General features: G+C 31.9%; 1 protein-coding gene across 1 annotated transcript; it reads left to right on the top strand.

The window, feature by feature from the left end:
- The first annotated feature begins 3,238 nt into the window (after nt 1–3,238).
- On the top strand, nt 3,239–15,605 carry LOC134692077 (SCO-spondin-like). The gene is made up of 14 exons (XM_063552443.1): nt 3,239–3,334; nt 5,207–5,881; nt 6,159–6,272; nt 6,758–6,928; nt 7,313–7,483; nt 7,872–8,042; nt 9,965–10,135; nt 10,551–10,721; nt 11,542–11,712; nt 11,898–12,068; nt 12,661–12,831; nt 13,077–13,253; nt 14,052–14,066; nt 15,418–15,605. Exons 1-14 carry the CDS (start codon nt 3,268–3,270, stop codon nt 15,513–15,515), a joined length of 2,514 nt encoding a protein of 837 aa, XP_063408513.1. The 5' UTR covers nt 3,239–3,267; the 3' UTR covers nt 15,516–15,605.
- The last annotated feature ends 4,530 nt before the right edge of the window (nt 15,606–20,135 follow it).

A 20,135-nucleotide genomic window follows, 5' to 3' on the forward strand; every position in this document is an offset into this window, starting at 1 on the left:
TTTTGAAAATTGGATGAAGAGTTGTCTCATTGGCACTCATACCATATCTTCTTATGTCTATTATACAAAAAAGCACTGTAGATATATATATTTTTTTATCATTTCTCCCATGCAAAATCACGACGACCCTCTCCCAGTTAATTTGAAGGTCAAAGTATTTAAAAATTTAAAAAGAATAATAACATAATGGTGGGATCGTTAAAAGTCAAGAGTCACGTTATAGGATTTTCTTATCCCAAATATAGATTACCCTAGCTGTATTTGGCACAAACTTTTTTTTTAATTGTGGGTCATCAATGCTCTTCAACTTTTACTTGTTTGGCTTTATGTTGACCTGAGCGTCGCTAATGAGTATTATGTAGACGAAACGTGCGTTTGGAGTATCAAATTAGAATCCTGGTACCTTTGATTAAACGTAACAAAGAATGACAAAAAGTCACACGTACAAAACACACCATCAAACATGAAAAATAATACAAACACATTACCGTGATGTATAAGTATCGAAGCACGTCAAATGGATATCACAGAAAACAGACCAAACAGGGAAAGACATATAAATAATAGAACAAAAACAAATAAAAGAACAATATACCACGTTATTGAGATGACAAATAAAAGCAACAGTAGTATACCGATGTTCAAAACTCATAAAGCGATATATTTTGTGTTGATAAACATCATCAGTACGCATTCGGCGGGATTTGTTTTCGCACGATCATCCCCCATCCTATAAACTGCAACAGTGGTATACCTGTATGACATTATAACAATAAGCTATACAAATCCATTCAAAGAGATTGGTTGGTCAGATCAGTACTATTAATTACAAAAAGATTTATCATACAAAATAAAAAAGGCTTTGTGCTATTCACAGTAAACTACTAAAACGACTAAAACTTGAATAAATACAGTAACTTTACTATGAGCGTTGTCTGAAAGTTCAATACTTAAACTTTTGAATATACATTTTTTTATAGCTTTTATCCTTGAAAAAAAATCATTTACATTTTGTTTCGTTTCAAATTTATTTGGTTAGTGTCACAAGTATTATCAACTGTCATAATATTAGTACAATTTCAGTACATTATGACTATTATTACAATGTTAAAATAGAAGTAACAAATGAGTTAATTTAAAAGATAAAAAGTTACCTTATAATTGAAAAGTACTAAATTAATAAAAACTAATTTTGGGTTTTTATTCTTTAAATGTCAATGTAGATGTTATTATCAACAATTGTTTTAAATTGTTTAAATACCAGATGTTTGTATTTTTAATTTCAAATTTTAATTTGAAATAACTCAAGAATTTTGTTCATTAATTTGTGGGTCAGTTATTGAAAATAACAAACTTTAAATAAGTTCTTTTGTTTAGTATTATAATTAGAAAGTAAATATATAATTAGTAGTGTTTATTTGTTGACGTTTTTAATTGCTACAAAGTTGGTCAAGTATTCTTAACGAGTGTTATTGCAATCTGTTTAAATACTTCTGGTTAATTACACAAAGGAACTTTTCCTAAATGAAAGATAAAAGCAATTTTAATGGTATCAGATCAAAAGTACATTGGTAGTTTTTTTCTTGGTCAAAATATCTTTCATATATTAACGTTGAAAGCTTAGAAAAATGGTTACACTGACATTGAAATATTGTTTCATTAATTAGAGGGAAAAACAACATTTGTCATTTATTCTGTTAGAAAGAAGCCCAACACGTAAGTATCTAATCAAGATATTGCAAATTCATGAGTTCATTTGTTTCATTTATTCATTTTATATATATATGTAGGACTCTAAAGTGCGATGGGGACGCTAAAGTGCGATGGTCACGCTAAAGTGCGATGGTCACGCTAAAGTGCGATGGTGTACGCTAAAGTGCGATGCATCCACACGCTAAAGTGCGATGGTCCGCAAAAGTATAGACGTAAGAAACGTAGTTTGATTATGACGTTAACAGTCGTTTATACAAACCAAAAATTAACATGCGGAAGATAGATTAAGAATATTTTATTAACAATGTTTACATCAAATGCCAATGACTTACTAGTAATTGATTTAAACTTTGTCGGCTGCAGCGCAATGTTTATTATTTTTGAGTGCTGGAAGAAGGACTTCTATTCTACAGTCAACAATTTTACTATTTACAGACAAAACAGTATACGCATACATATCCTGCTTCAATTAGAAGCAAACGGATACATTTGAATCATTGTGTATGTGGCAGTTTACTTTGTGATCCCCGTTAAAATGCTGTCGATTTTAATAAAAGTAACTTCCGACGGTAAAATAGACATACATGTTTTCATGCGTGAATTATAAATTGTCTTTGTAACAATTACACCAACGTACTTTAGCGAACAAACAACCATCGCACTTTAGCGTGAGACACCATCGTACTTTAGCGTATACCATCGCACTTTATCGTGACCATCGCACTTTAGAGTACCATCGCACTTTAGAGTCCTACATATATATCATTTATTTTTAATATGCTTTAAAAAAACGTCATTAATTTTTCCTGATATTGATTAATGAAATTGAAATAGTTAACTGGCTTTGTAATAATTAGGTCAGAATGAAAGAATTTAATGATTTCGCTTACTTTTCATTTTACTCCAGCTTGATTAATTATAAAATATTTCTTGGTTCTTCTATTCTATCTTTGATGAATATTTCGATTTTAAATGTATATTACCCAAATTTTTGACTTTGACTTACACGTACGTTTTTACGCGACTATGACTCTGCGATGGGATTAAATAATTTAAAAAAAAAAAGAATATGTTATATGCTTACGAACGTGATAAACATCCAACGGAGACAAACTTTATGTGAATCGCATATAGCTTAAATAATTCAAATTGTGTTTATGTAAAATGAGGTTGTTAAATTTGATGAATGAGTTTTTGTTCTGTTTTGTTACATTTGTTTGTTTTGTTAGTGATAAAGATGATAACACAATGTTGACTGCTGTACCTCTATTTTTGATATTTTTATCTAGTGTGTCTTTATTTTGTTCACGCATCGTTGTCAATATGATGGATTTTGATGCGACTGTCATACAAGTGAAAGGTTTAGCTAGCTACAAACCAAGGTTCAATCCCCTATCTTCTACACAAGAAAATGCCAGTCACCGATATAATAACTTTTGTCAAAAAGTGCACATGTCTATGTGCAATGTAAATATGGAAAAAGATTTTGAATAATATCTTTTAAAATGTTTAATGTTTATTCTAGGGCGTGAAGATAGTGACTAACGTTTAACAATGAAATCACAGTTGTTGTTCCTGTGTTTGGCTGTTGTTTGTTTTACTTACAGGACAAGTGCATACGGTAAGTTAAGGATGTCTGCTGCTCAGTTTCAAAATAAATAACTTTCCATTAAACTAGTACATATTTATAAGTGATGCATTGAGGATTTAAAAAAAGCCCCAAAAATATAGGGGTCGATGTGCTTGTTTTCGAGATATTAGCCATTAGAATTGTGGCGGGAAAATGTTCTCTCTTGTTTTTTCATAGCTTTATCATTGACCAGTTGAACTTCTGAAATACTATTTAAAAATAAATAAATTTTTATAAAACTTTTTAAAATGGCTTATAATTATACTTGAAAAAGATCTATAAAAAGAAAAATGAGGGTTCATGGGCAAAATTTGTTAAGCAATTCAAATGGATAAAACCAGAGGATTTCGAAAATCTGACAAAATTTACAAAACGTGACAAGCAAACATCCTTAAGACAATACGTGGTGAAACAATGAATACTTTATAAATTATCCGTGGTAATCAAAAAATTTGTAGACAGCATAATCAATATAATCTTGTAATCAAAAATAAAATGGTGGGTGAAAAGTAAAATCACAAAAATTCTGAACTCCGAGGAAAATTCAAAAAGGAAAGTCCAAAATCAAAAGGCAAAATTAAAAGTCCAAACACATGAAACGAATGGATAACAACTGTCATATTCCTAACTTGGTACATGCATTTTCTAATGTAGAAAATGGTGGATTGAACCTGGTTAAATAGCTAGCTAAACCTCTCACTTGTATGACAGTCGCATCAAATTCCATTACATTGTCAACGATGCATGAACAAAACAAACATATTCAAAGAGTAAAAATGTCAAAAATAGGGGTACACCAGTCAATATTGTGTTAACATCTTAATCACTAAGATAGGTCTGCACAAAAATTCTTCGAAAAGCAGTGTAATATGTATAAAAACATTAGACAGAAACTAAACAATTTAAAAGTCTCATTCCAATAACTGGCGCTATGCTTTAATATAAAAATGATTTTGTGGTGATTAGTTTTAATGCCTGGAGAGACCCATCAATCCTAGTCATGATTATGATATAATCAATTTAGGTTGGAGTCGAATGCACCTGCTACTTGCGTGGCTCAAATTAACATAATATGTATCGAAGGTATCTTTTGAATAATATAACATTACAGTAAATATGACTGAATAGGAATCGTAAAATAAATTCATGATAAATACCAAGATTATTAAATTTGTTCAAATGCCAAAAAAATTACTATCAATGACAAATTATCATAGTTTCATAGATAAAAAAAAAGGAAAAAAGTATTATTTGTGTTTTAAAAAAAATGTCATATACATACAATTAAACTACGTGAGTAACATACTAGCTACTTTTGCATAGGTTCTATTTCTGTACCAAAAATCTGTAGTACTGAAAATCTACTTTTAATATTCAGTACTATTTTGTTACTTTAAAAATTATTGTAATATTTAGGTACCTGTGTTTTACAGCACTTGATTTGTACTTGAATTTGGGTTGCATGGTTACGTTTTCAGCATTTTAAAAGTTTTCTAAATCTCATAACGTTATGATGTTCAAACATGAAATACTGTGATCGTTGTACGTATTATTTTTGTACCAATATTTTAAGTACAAATCAAGTACTGGGAAATACAAGTACTTAAATATTACCATAATTCTAAAGTAAAGAAATAGTACTAAATATTAAAAGTAAATTTCCAGTACTACATATTTTAAGTACAGAAATAGTACCTATACAAAAGTAGCTGTGTTGCCTATTTAAATATACTAGTCTTTACATAAAAGGTTAGATTGACACTTCACATCATGTTAAATAGACAGGTTTTAATACTTTCACAATAAAATGTGTTACTAAACGTAAATAATAATAATTAATTTTTTTAATTTTTTTTTTAATAGATTCTTGCAAAGACATATACATGGCCGACAACCGGAACTCAAATGGAAATTACGTCATTCATCACAATGGGAACGCAATCAACGTTTATTGTTCATTCGAAAGTAACTATGGTTACACATATATCTCTAAGGCCTCCCACAGTTCCACTGTAGATATGAGTTTGTTGTTCACAACAAGAGATTTTGCCAAAATCCGACTCAGACGAAGCAATGGCGAACAACGAGAGGTTATCGTTGAGAATTTGTCTTCATTTAAAAGCTCGTCGACGTTATATTTTGGCTACAACGCCCATACTTCCTATCAAGGACCAGATAGCCGGAACTCAGCTTTAAAACCGTACTTGTTTCTCGGCTTTTTACCTGAGAGTTTAGTAAGAAACTATGGAACACAAGGGTTCCGTGCAGCTGGAAAGGACTTTACGTTTTCAAATTGTGATGCCAATCCAAACAGTTATATCTCATTTTATTATAATCCTAACAGTGCTTCACCTGGAAGGCTGGGCGATTCCAATAGTTTCATGACGGGTTGGATCGATTCGTCTACAGTACTGTCAGCGAACAAACATATGGATACTGATTTTTACTTTGACTGGGAAATGCATATGGGCGGATGTGGTGGTTTCATGACGTCACACTATTTGTCAAACAGCAGAGCGGCACTTGGATTACCTTTCAGTATGCATGTTGTTTAAAAATTAAAACATTCCAAAACTTAGATTTTTCAAAACAAAAATTTGCATATGAACCATTTATATTGTATCAATTAAGTAATTAATTTAAAAAAAATTGAATCATAATATTTCGTTATCATATAAAACATGTAAAATGTTCTGAAAACCTCTCTAATAATTATTTTAATATAACAAACGTATAGTTATTTCCTCCATTAGTTTTAAATAGATAGTTTGAACCATGTGAGTACAGTACCATAACTGATTGTTTTATTATGCAGGTATACAACCATGTGACGGTGTAATTTGTCAAAATGGTGGGAGTTGTGTTGCGTCCGGGTCATCTGGCACGTGCAGCTGTACCGGGAATTACTTCGGAGACAGATGTGAAAATCGTAAGAAATTTTTTTGAACGTTCATCTGATATAATAGTAAGAAGTAAAAAAGAAGATTAAAAATAAAAAGACCTTGATGATAAATTAGGGAAAAAATAGGATAAATTAGGATTTAAGAGACCATTACACGACAATGGTGTTTTACGGCGATTAAGAAATAGGAACAATGATGATGGTCACAAACTACCATCTAGATATTATATACATATGGTGATGATTACTATACATCTGAACCTGTATTATTAAGATGAAGTAAATGAGATTAAAAACACGAGGATCTGATAATCATATGCTGTTGAGATTATAAGCATCATACAATGTTCCGATTTTCTCTTTTTTCCCCTAGAGAAGTTAAAGGTTCTACTCGCAGTTTTCAGACATAAATTCTAATTATACAAACACTCGATGTAAAAATAGTACAAAACTTTCTAATTCGAATAAGTTTTTTTCAATGTTATTTATTTGAGTTTTTTGTACTTTTCAAGTTAACGGTGGTTGGACCGACTGGTCTAGTTGGGAAATATGTTCTGTTGAATGTGGAGGTGGAACACAATCCAGTGGACGTACTTGTACTAATCCACAACCTGTTGGAACTGGTGTAGCATGTAGTGGACTATCAACACAATCAAGGTCATGCAATACTGATCCATGTCCAGGTATGAATAATTTTCTATGAACATTTTATGTGTTAGTAAATTCTATACCTTTATAAGTATAATGTATTTTGAGCATGTTTTTTTTTTTTTTTTTTTTTTTGCCTTATGAAAGAATTAAACCATTTTGGTAAATACTTGATATTAGCTAAAAAATTGAATAGTGTTATGTATGGCATACTCTTCATCAAGTTTTTATATTTTGTGCTATGTATTAGAGTGATTTAATGAATTTTGATGTAGTAAACATTTTCGTGTGCGTTTGTGGGATATGGTGCATGCAAAATGATATCGTCAAACAAAGTCTATATACTTTAAGCTGTACTTACTTCCATTATTGTTAAGATATAAAAACACATTGAGACTTGTGATCTTGTTGTTTTTAAGTTAATGGTGTATGGAGCGATTGGGATGCATTTGGTACCTGTTCAGTCTCATGTGGGGGTGGTATCCAGTACTCATCCCGTCACTGTAATAATCCTGAACCTGAGCACGGAGGACTTGATTGTATTGGTGAAGATTCTAAGTCACAGTCTTGCAATATGCAGGGATGTCCAGGTGCATTTAATATGATATTAAATCGATTGTATTTGTTTTGTTATTTTAGAGTTTTTAGATGAATTCGTTGAAAAGAATGTGCTTAATCCTTGAATTGTAAAGTATATGAATCCTTTAATGAGAGTTCAAGGAGACCTCATTGCAAATTATTAGAAATTTTAAATATAAAAGGTATGAATTCACACATATAAGTAAAAATAAACTGACAACACCAATTGCTGAAAATCAATAAAAAAAAAGGCTTGTTAGATCAAATGCATATATAATTAATGTTACAATTTTCTTTTTTTTTTATTCGAGCGTCACGGATGAGTCTTGTGTAGACGAAACTGTCTGTCGTAAGTAAAAATGTTAGCCCTGGTAATTATGATGAGTTTATTTGCTATAGTTGATGGCAGATGGACAGAATGGTCCGCATGGAGTGACTGTCCAGTTACCTGTAGTGGCGAGGATCTAATTAGGAGTAGATCTTGTACCAACCCTTCTCCAGAAAACAACGGGAAAGAGTGTGAAGGAAGCCAGACAGAAGTGATGTCGTGTTATACGGCAAAATGTCCAGGTTATTTATAAGAAGTTATTTAATATATAAGCAAATATAAACCCCGCCGAATTTATGCGCCTGTCCCAAGTCAGGAGCCCCTTGTCATTGTTAGTCTTGTTTGATTTTTGATTTCTAGTTTCTGTTGTATGATTCGGAGTTTAGTATACGTATGACGTCTATTATCACTGAACTAGTGTACATATTTGTTTAAGGGCTAGCTGAAGGACGCCTCCGAGTGCGAGAGTTTCTTGCTACATTTAAGACCCATTTGTGGTCTTCGGCTGTTGTCTGCTCTATGTTCGGGTTGTTGTCTCTTTGACACATTCCCCATTTCCATTCACAATTTTATTTGAGTTAACGCAATAAACACAATACAAATCAATTAGTGATAAAAGATATGATAACGATATGAAGTACTTAGTATAAAATTAGAAAAAAAAGAAAATCTTCATGTGGTCGGCCAATAAACCTGCTATTGCGACCTTATTTGGTACATGTATAAAAAGGAAGATGTGGTATGATTGCCAATGAGACAACTATCCACAAAAGACCAAAATGACACAGACATTAACAACTTTAGGTCACCGAACGACCTTCAACAATGAGCAAAGCCCATACCACATAGTCATCTGGTTCTTAAATCAGTGCAGTAAAACGCGGAAATGAAACAACAAACACTTAAAAAGACAAAGTGATACTATGTCATTGTTAAAGTTAATCTATATTTGGAAACGAGTTGAAACATTAGAAGCAAGAAATGATACCGTTGGGTGCGTTTATAACTTTAAGATAGGATGAATGTTGCTTATCATCGAAGGCCATACAGTAACGTATAGTGTTATTTGCATACGCGCAGCAGTCAACAATTTTGTGTTGACATGAACTATCTTTGATATGTTGTTTTTTTGGTAAATCAACTGTTTAGGTTTTTTCGGTAGGTATAGAATGTCGTATTACTAGTTACATGTAGTATAACTCTTCGAAATCTTTGCATAGATGTTGCTTTACAACTTCGAAGTTGATGTAAGCGTCACTGATGAATCTAATAAAGCTGAAACGCGCGTCGGCAGTCCCACTTATAAGCCCTTTATCGTTGATGATTTTTGAAGTCTATTTAATTTCATCTCTGGAAGATATTTTGATCATAAGCCAAAAAACCAATAAACATAAAATTGAGAATGGAAATGGGGAATGTGTCAAAGAGAAATAAAAAAAACAACAGCAGAAGGTCACCAACAGGTCTTCAATGTAGCGAGAAATTCCCGCATCCGGGAAAAATTATATTTTCATGCAATTTATTAATGACACTTTATATACAAACGAGAGGGTTTTACTCAATATTTTTAAAACAAATATGGTTACATACTTTTTAATGAGAAAAATGGCAAATTCGAGAAAAGACGTTGATAGGTAATGCATCACTGTAATGCCTTCTTCATCCGTCAAGTGAGAACACTCCTGAATCGCAACTTAGAAAGTTAAAAGAAGATAATAAAAGCCGAAAAAAATATACATATAAATAAAGGCAACATTAGTATACCGCTTTTCGAAATTTATTAATCGATTGAGAAAAAAAAATCCGGGTTACAAACTAAAACTAAGGGAAACGCATCAAATATAAGAGGAGAATTATGACACAACAGAAACACAACATTAAAATGTAACACACACAGAAACGATCTATAATGTAACAATGGCCATTTTCCTGACTTGGTACAGGACATTTTAAGAACAAATGGTGGATTGAACCTCCCGCTTTAATGGCAATGGTAAATATAACATTAGAATAACAACATTATATGACAGGACTACAAAACAAATAAATAGGACAAAATATAGGACATACATATAATTGTGATTGTCATATTACTTGTTAAATTTGAATGAGAATAGATTTCGTATAATTTCACAAAGTCATGTTGGTTCCTCTTTTATGACAGTGAATGGAGAATGGACAAGCTGGACATCATGGTCAAACTGTCCGGAAACGTGCAATGATGAAACTTTAAATCGGACCAGATCCTGTACAAACCCAGAACCTGATAACAATGGAAACGATTGCGAGGGAGTTGATATAGAATTCATCACTTGTCTTACAGCAAAATGTCCAGGTAACTAGCAAAGCTTCAAAGAATTGCTTAATTGTTTAAAGCGGTTTACATGACTTATTGTCTTCATGAACGCCAAAAAGAACCAAAACCTTCGAAGTGCTTAGAGGTGTCAATTAATTTATAGTGATATCAAAGAAATTGATTCGATATTGAAATTCTAAAAAATTCTATTAATTTGTTTCTCTATTAATGTTATTAAGTGTATTCTTAGTTCTTGGTTTAAATTTTGAAACTTAGTAAAACATATAGAAATGCAGTTTGGTTTCCAAATAGAAACCACATTTTAGAGAGGAAAATTTCCAATATAAAAAAACTGTATGTACAGCTTACTGCAATGAAGAAAACTCTATTCAATTAAGTAAGATAGACAAATGACAATCAATGTAAAGAAATGCATATTTTTACTACTGTATAGTGAATGGCGATTGGATAAATTGGTCCGAATGGAGTGACTGTCCAGTTACTTGCAGTGGTGAGGATCTTATAAGGAGTAGATCATGTACCAACCCTTCTCCTGAAAACAATGGAAAACAGTGTGAAGGAAGTAACTCAGACGTGATGTCGTGTTATACGGCAAAATGTCCAGGTCAGATATTAATTGAAATGAAAATGATATCATAAAAAGTAAAATAATAAGAACAACAAACATGATGTATGATAGTACCAAATAGCAGCACATTTATATTTATATGAAATAGCATTAACATGTTATTTTTTTTCTTCGAAATTTTGCTTTTTATAGGTCATCGCCCTCAATTTGTACTTCAATATAAATGTCTGAAATAAAATTCTTGGTTCAAAGGCAACAAATAATGACAGTTTGAATTTCCGGTGATGACAAAACCAGAAGGGTTTTCATTCCAACTGCAATATGTCGTTTAACCTTATTTTATTTTACGTATATGTTATATTACAATCAACTTGAATGTAGATTACAAAAACAATGCATTTATATTGATACAAAACTAAAGCTTTAAAACTTCTCAGAGGCATGGGCTAATAAATTGATACTATCAAAATCTAAAAATTCAAATATAGTGTTGTTGGCGGGTAAACATATTCTGTTAGCTATGCTTCATCCGTCAAGGAAGAACACACTGTCTGTAAACTTGATAAAACAAGAAAACAAACATTAGAAATGTAAAGCTTTGATTCCTTGATCAGCTGTGACTGTAATTCTGTCATGTTTGGTTTATGCATTAGGATTGCTATTCAACGGGTTAAATTGAATGAAACGGGACATCGTACGCTCTTATTTGTTTTCCTCTAATAAGTTATTTGTTAACCTCGGATTAAGTTTGTAACCCATATTTGTTTTCTCTCAACCGATGTTTGACTTTTGAAAAGCGATTTACTACTGTTACTTTTATTTATTTAACAAAGACATGTTGATCATTTTCTAATAGTAAATGGACAATGGTCAACTTGGAACTCATGGACAAACTGTCCGGAAACGTGTAATGATGAATATCTAAATCGAACAAGATCCTGCTCAAATCCTGCTCCCGAAAACGATGGAACAGATTGTCACGGGAATGATACAGAGTTTATGTCTTGTCACACTGCAAAATGTCCAGGTATATTGCCAAAATAGTATAATTGATTACTTTTCTGTGCACTTACTTTTCATTTATTACTGTAGTAGTCTTAAATAAATTGCAAAGATATACGGGTGTGACCTAAATGGGTCATCATGAGCTACTGATTTTAAAACCAACCATAAAATACAAATACAAAAATAAAATATGTTTTTACATTTAAGTTAATGGTGGATGGACTGATTGGTCAGTCTGGAGTGATTGTCCAGAAACTTGCGGTGATGAGGACCTGACTAGGTCTAGGTCATGTACAAATCCTTCTCCGGAAAATAACGGAAAATCTTGTGAAGGAAGCAATTCGGATACAATGTCATGCTACACGGCAAAATGTCCAGGTAGATAATACATAATGCAAATGTTTTATTTATTATTAAATCTAATATGGTGTGCCTCTTTGGCTTTGTAAACATCAACGTGATAAAATCCTCTATATATAAAATTAAGAATGGAAATGGGAAATGTGTCAAAGCGACAACAACCAGACCATAAAGCAGACAAAAGCCGAAGGCCACCAAAGGGTCTTCAATGGAGCGAGAAACTCCCGCACCCTGAGGCGTCCTGCAGTCGATACTTAGCGCAGACTCAGAGATGCTTGTAATAATGGATGTTATTAATGCTCAGAATAGTAATCGAATATCACGGCCCCGGCCATGTGTAAATTTCTAACAAATCCATGGCTTCCATAAATTATTTCTAAGGGAATTGTTTGTAAGGACAATACTTAGGTTAAAACAATAACGAAATTACAATGTTGATCGTGATGATCAATGTCTACTTTCCATGCAAAGATGTCCCCCTTATATGCATCAATCTATCGATGATGGAGATGTTTACCCAAATCGGTAATGAATTCAAATGGACAAAACACTGTATGTTAGAATTAACGTATGTCTGCATGGTACGATTATTTTTTACATATTTTGACAGTTGATGGAAACTGGACAAATTGGACACCTTGGACTGAGTGTCCAGAAACCTGCAAAGATGAAAATCTAAACAGAACACGAATCTGCTCAAACCCTATTCCAGAAAACAATGGAAACGAATGTATGGGGAATGATACAGATTTCATGTCATGTCAAGCAGCAAAATGTCCAGGTAAATTTATCTTACAAATCATATGATATGTAAACTAGAATATTTAGTATGAAAGTCAATGAAACAAGAATACACTGATGATTATCTCTTTGATTTTTTCAATAATGTCCACGGTACACCCATTTGACGTAATGGTGAGGGGAGCATGGCGATTTTCGCGTAGGAATATGTATTTTATTCGGACTCCATTATTGTGTCTCTTCAATCCAATTATCCATGTAATAATGTCTGGTCATTTATTTTAGTGAATGGAGAATGGTCATCATGGTCATCGTGGACTGATTGTCCAGACAGTTGTGACGGAGAGATATTGTCGAGGGAGAGAAATTGTACAAACCCTGTACCGACAAATGGTGGAAGATATTGCATTGGGAATGAAACAGATACAGCATCGTGTGAAGCAGTAGGATGTCCAACTAAAGGTAAAGAAAAATAAGATAAGAAGAACATTTCTTTTTTAATAAAAATTTTAATGCTCAATGCTCTTCAACTTTGTACTTGTTTGGCTTTATAAATGTTTTGATATGAGCTTCACTGATGAGTCTTATGTAGACGAAACGCGCGTCTGGCGTACAAAATTATAATCCTGGTACCTTTGATAACTTTTTACTTCATGTATGTAGATAAACTCATCATAGATACCAGGACCAAATTTTATATATACGCCAGACGCGCGTTTCGTCTACAAGAGACTATTCAGTGACGCTCGAATCCAAAAAAAGTTAAAAAGGACAAATAAAGTACGAAGTTGAAGAGCATTGAGGACCAAAGTTCCTAAAAGATAATTCATGTCATCACTACACGGCACACACTTCTGTTTTGTTACGAATGAATAGCGTCTAGTTCTATTGGTACTTAAATGTTGTAATAATGACATAACAGGATAAATAAAGAGGATAATATTCAAATGTTCTTAAAGTAAAGGCGTTAAATTATATTGTCATATGCCTCCGGATCACCTGAGATCACTATCGGTTTTTGGTTGTGTCCGTATCGCGTAGTCTTTAGTTTTTGTATGCTGTTGTCTCTTGATCGTTTTTTTTGCCAGTTTCTTTTTGACTTATGAGTTTTAATGTCCGTTTGCTATTACTCTCTTCATTTCATTTTTTTACTGTTCTTGAAATTATTTTTTTCTCATTAAAGAAGGAGAAATAACAAACTCCAATTTTCATCATAACTCTGTTTTAAAACAATTTCATGACTATATTTATACATTTTAGGCGAAATCTCACAAGGTACGTATTACTGTAATTTTTAAGATAATATACTCACATTTATAAACCTGCCACCTGTTTCAATGGTTACAACGTGACAAAACAGCTGTACGGAAATGGCAATTACTATACTATTACACAAAAAAGGAGATGTGGCACTACCTTCAATGAGACAACAATCCACCAATGTTAAATGAAGTGGATGTAAACAACTATAAACAATTGCTTGACCTTCAACAATAAGAAAAACCCGTAATACACAAAGTTTTCGGGGTATAAATCTGATTTAATACGGAAGAACTTACAACCAAGCAACTTGTGGAAACAGACAACCAGCTACTAATAACTTTTGGAATCAGTTTTGGAAATGACAAGTTCGGGATCTTATTTAAATCGATAGGTGTTTGATTCATAAAATTGAGAATGGAAATGGGGAATGTGTCAAAGAGACAACAACCCGACCAAATAAAAAACAACAGTTTCATGTTTACTTAATAAGACTGCGACACAGCAACAAATGATATAATTGACCATCATTATAGTACAAACCTTTGGTAGTAAGAATTCGAATGATACTTTTACAAAATCATCTCACAAAGATGTGTCAGGGCTGTACAGTAGTGGACCTGTGAGTTGTTCGGATGGATGAGGTTTGTGACAATTTTTGTTGGTCTTGCTGTTCGTTGGTTGTGGACTTAAACATTTATTATTTTGGATTAAATTTGTAATATGTTCTGAAAAACTGCATTTTTATGAAAAAAAATTAAAAAACAACGACCTGATTTATGCATAAACAATACAAATATAAAAAAAACAACCACAGAATTACAGGCAAATATAAATTAAAAGAGCGCACGTTAGAATCAATAAAGCGAAATCCAGTTACAGCAATGAAATGCATCACGGGTATATAAAAATAATACAGTGCGCAGCATTTTTCAACTGTTTCGAATGAACTAAATTGTAGATCTGTAGTCACAATATACTCACATATACTCAAATTATTATTTGATTGACATTATTATTGTTTTTACCGCCACTTTCATCTTTATTGGGTAACATTTTATTATACGACGAGACCGGAGAGCAAGGAGAGACCCTTCGATCCTCGGTAGGAAAACTGACAATTCTAGTAACTTCAAATCATAGTCGAACGAACTTGCCACGTGCAGTATTCGAACACACCATTGAAGTTTTAGTTTCAGTCCCAAAAAGCATTGCCTGAATTTGCTTTGAAAATTCCTAATATGAATAAAACTGGCGACAACTCATTACACTTTCCAAATGTTTTATGACTTCTTAACCAATAATCATTTGTTTTCATTATTGGCCCTATACAGTTAAGTACTTATATTTCATTTCAACATTTCAGACATGGGAAGTGGATTCACGCAAATTCGCCTCAACTGGAGTCTTATTGGAATTCTAACGGTAGTAATAGCTGTGTTAAGAAGATTCTCATATATATAAGTGTGTCATCTGCATAACTGACAATTGTTTGAGTTTGATTGTGTAGTACAACTAATTTATGAAGAAGAAAAAAAACTAGAAAATTAATGACGGTCTCATTTTTATTTTTATATAAAATTATCTTATTATATATCGTTTTTTTTTGGTTTTTTTTTTTAAATTAGTTCTGGTGCGCTGTAGCTGTCATATCTTGCTTCTTTTTTTATTGTACTTGTCGTTTTGTGTGTGTGTGTGTGTGTTTTTTTTTTTTTTTTAAATTGGTTTACTTTTTGTCATGTTAGGGTCTTGTATAGTTAAAAATTAGTACATGATATGAGGTTTAACATTGTTACGAGTAGTTACCTGCTGCTCTATAAGACTTTGGGTATCTGGTTGATAGTTATCTCTTTCATTACACTACATGTTCCCAGAACCTTCATATGGTATAAATATAGATTATATAATTGGTGCAGAAAGGGATAAATTGAGGAAGAATTAGAGAAATGTAATGCATCAATCTTTCTAAGTCGGGATAAAGATAAAACTTAGTACAACTGACTGTAAATTGTACAGTTATCTTGATAATAAAGGTCTATGTGATATCTTGACGAAAATAGAATTTTATTTCTTTTCTTTTAAAAGATTTTAACAGCGATTAAGCTGGTTCTCGGCTGACTACTACACTTTGTTCATAGAAGTGAAGCGATTACAAGCGGATTCCAGTTTAAACAGCGATTGCACGTGTCAATTAGTTTGCTCGCGAACTGAGTGCAATACCGTCAGCAATGTTTGCCCTTCTTATTATGTAAAACAATTACACAATAAAAATTTAGAATATTTCTACATTATACACTGTCATGTTATTCGTTAATTCAAACATTTTAAATGCATTGTGACTTTAAGTCGTTGTTATGAAAAAAATTATGTAACTATCTTTTAATATTCTTAAGCATGACTGAAGGTTTTAAATAAAATGTAGCACTTTTTGTATGAAGCTCTTAAATACTTCAGTGAAAATATCAAAAATGTTTCTAACTTTATTGACTAACAGTCAAAAATATTCGAAAAGAGAAAGGAAATGCAAAATCATACTTAGTATCTCATTATCCCTTGATTGCACTGTTACCATCGTGACTGATACAGTATCAAGACTAATATCAAGTACACCATAGAACATGTGTGTATAAAATAATGATAGTTCCGATGTAAAATGACCTTTTTATTTTTTTTGAATCGAGCGTCACTGATGAGTCTTTTGAAGACGATCTGCGCGCCAATACACAATTTTCAGCCTTAGTATCTATAATGATTGTAATTAAAGTATTTTGAAAATAATTTTGAGCACCAAGGAATTATTTTTTAAAACCGGCTTGAAAGAATGACTTTCTTTCGAAAACTGCATATTTTTTTTAATATACGCCCTTACTCCAGGTTACCAATACATACTACTGACAATATCATTTAAAACGAAAACCCAAGGATAGGTGTAGCAATTCATAACTCAAACTCACTGCACACACTCGTAACAAAAAACACCAAAAAAACACCAAAAAGAACGCAATCTGTCATTTTGGTCGGCCCACCGAGTACATCAGATTGATTGTTTTTGTCTATCTATTTTCGTGCAGGGATGGTTTTTACAAAATGAATTTATAATCTGGTCTGCATGTAAAAACTATTCGATCACATATGGTAAGGAAATAAATAATAAATCAAAATCATGCAATGATAAGAGTAACATGATGTGGTGACCTTTCCTACAATTCCAAATATTTGTTTCTGTGCGAAAACAAACTAAAATAAGTAATAAGTTAAGAGTTAACCTTTAACTAATTTAAGCGTTTTTTTCTAAAATCTTTCCAATAATTTAGAAATTTTTACATAAACTATTCATAACTATTACAATGAAACATACTCGACCAACACTTATTTTTGACATGTTAAGTCTAGTTATTTCATTAAAAGTTTATACTTGAAAAGTTTGAAAACCACGTTGTAATATGTGCCGATGTAACACTTTCTTACAAATATATGCGTCATATATATAGTAAACCGTCCTTTGTGTTCTCTAACCTGTGAGCATATTTCTACATGCTAACCAATAAAAATTTAAAAACATAAAAATGAATTATAGTAAATCTCCCTTATTTACACATACATGTAACATCAAAGCTACATCAAAAACCACGATGTAACATATTTCGTTGTAACCCTTCCTTATAAATTTAATCGTCATAATTGTTCTCTAACCTGTGAGGAGAACTTAACGAAATTTAAAACATGTTATAGCAAATCTCCCTTATTAGACATAACATAAAATCTACTTGTTTTTTGGTAACCCCAAAAATATATTTCATAATTTATGTGCATGATTTAATATTTGGCACAGTTGTAGTCAGACTGTTATAACAGATAAGGATAATAACACTTGAATTACAAGAAGTTAAAACATTAAAAAGTCAAGCTGCTAATAATCTTGATTATCTTAATTTAGATGACTTATTTGTGCTAAATGTTTTTCAATGAGATTTAAGAATAACAGTTATTGTTTATCCTTTCAATATTAAACTATATGTTTGTTGTTGGAAAAAAATGATTTGGTCCAAGCTACGCGTGATACTTTGTTCTAAGGCGAAGTGTACATGTACGTATTAAACTACACAACAGATTTTTTTAAAATTTCACATATAAATTCTGCTTGTAAAATTACACCAGAAAATGAAATAAAAAAAAGGGGTGACCGTTTTCGTTTTTGAGATAGGAGCCGTTGAAATTAACAGCATGACACGCCAAAAATACAAAGGATATATATATAAGGAAAATCATCAAAATTAGCAGATATTTTTACATTTTCAAGATCTTTTTTTAAAAATTGATATACGATTTAAAAATGAAAGACGAATCCATCGGTGCAAAGAAAAATTCTTAACAACCGTGCTAGTTTTTACGCTACTCCTTTTTGAAGTTAGTTTTTTTGATCGTATAAACATTAAAATTATCCGGCGGCGTCATTATCTACAGTAACGTCGCCACAACTTACGTCGTAAATCTATTATACCGTACAATGCTGTAGCAATGTCGTGCGTGTGTATTACCCATCTTCCTTTGTATTACAAATGATCTAGTGTTATAAATTGATAAGGAAATAAACTAACTAATTTTAAAGAATATTTCAGTCGCCAAAAAAATGCAAGTTTGTAATTAAATGATATTTACTGCAAATGACCGTAGACTTTAATTTCATCTTTTCTATATTAGAGTGGTTTCCGCACCTTTTTAATGCTAGCATGGATTGTTATTTTTTTTTTATAATCAAATATCGTGTTTGAATTTGTCCCGGTTAACACAGTGTTATTAGAATAAATTAATCGGTTTTAATATTAGGATCGGGTATACACTTCGTTTTCAATCTTACTTCTGCATGTTTGTATTTTAAAAAGTAGACCTATTTTCTGCATATTTTCATCTTCGTCATTTCTGCATGGTGTTAATCTGAGGATTTGCATACACTATAATCTACATTAAACTTATTTCATTAGTATTGTTAACACACGTGCTCGTGACGCAACTCTGCAAAAAAAAGTTATTAAGAAGTACGACGTCTTATAAAACAGCTATTTCCTGGAACGTATATGAAATATTTGCCACTGGGTGTTAAACAAAAATTAATTAGTCTACCTGTTACGTTTTTGAGTTCAGTGTGACATCTATTTACAGTGAATTATAGTACACCATTTTATTAAGGAACAAATTCCTGAATATATTGTAATTCAACAGACAATTGAGCAAGATGATAAGCATATAGAAAGACGATGTAGATAACACCATTTTCTACATAAGAAAATGCCTTTACCAAGTCAGGAGTATGACAGTTGTTATCCAATCGTTTGATGTGTTTGAACTTTTGAATTTGCCATTTGATTTGGGACTTTCCTTTTTGAATTTTCCTCGGAGTTCAGTATTTTTGTGTTTTTACCTTTTAAGGTGCGATGCATCCATAGCGCTTTCCTGTAATTAACTTTATGAAGAATACTAGAACCCTAACCCCCTCCCCTAAAAAAATTGAAGAAAAAAATCCAACCAAACAAACAAATGAACAATGATCATACATATTCTTGTTATCTTATATAAATATATTTTTATTTGGAATAATCAAGGTTCGATATTTGTTTGTACTCTCTGTACTTCTTGTCGCATAACTGTCCGATAAACACTGAACCATGTGATAGTTGTGCTGAACAGGATATAATTCTATCTATATAAAAAAAAAAAATAAGATGTGGTATGAATGCCAACAACACTGTACCGTGTGATAATTGTGTTGATTATTTTGTAATAACAAGTATATAATTCGATAAAAAAGAAAATGTGATATGAGTGTCAAAGAGACAACTCCCCACAAGAAATCAAATGACACAGAAATTAACAACTATAGGTCACAGTACGACCTTCAACAATGAACAAAGTCCATTACGCATAGTCAGCTATAAAAGGTCCCGAAATGACTCGTGTAAACAATTCAAACGAGAAAACTAACTGCCTAATATATGTACAAACAATTAACGAAATACGTAACCCATCAACACTTAACATCCACTGAATTACTGGCTCTTGACTTGGGACAGACACATACAAATGTAT

Source organism: Mytilus trossulus, chromosome 12, assembly GCF_036588685.1.
Source record: "Mytilus trossulus isolate FHL-02 chromosome 12, PNRI_Mtr1.1.1.hap1, whole genome shotgun sequence".
Taxonomy (NCBI): domain Eukaryota; kingdom Metazoa; phylum Mollusca; class Bivalvia; order Mytilida; family Mytilidae; genus Mytilus; species Mytilus trossulus.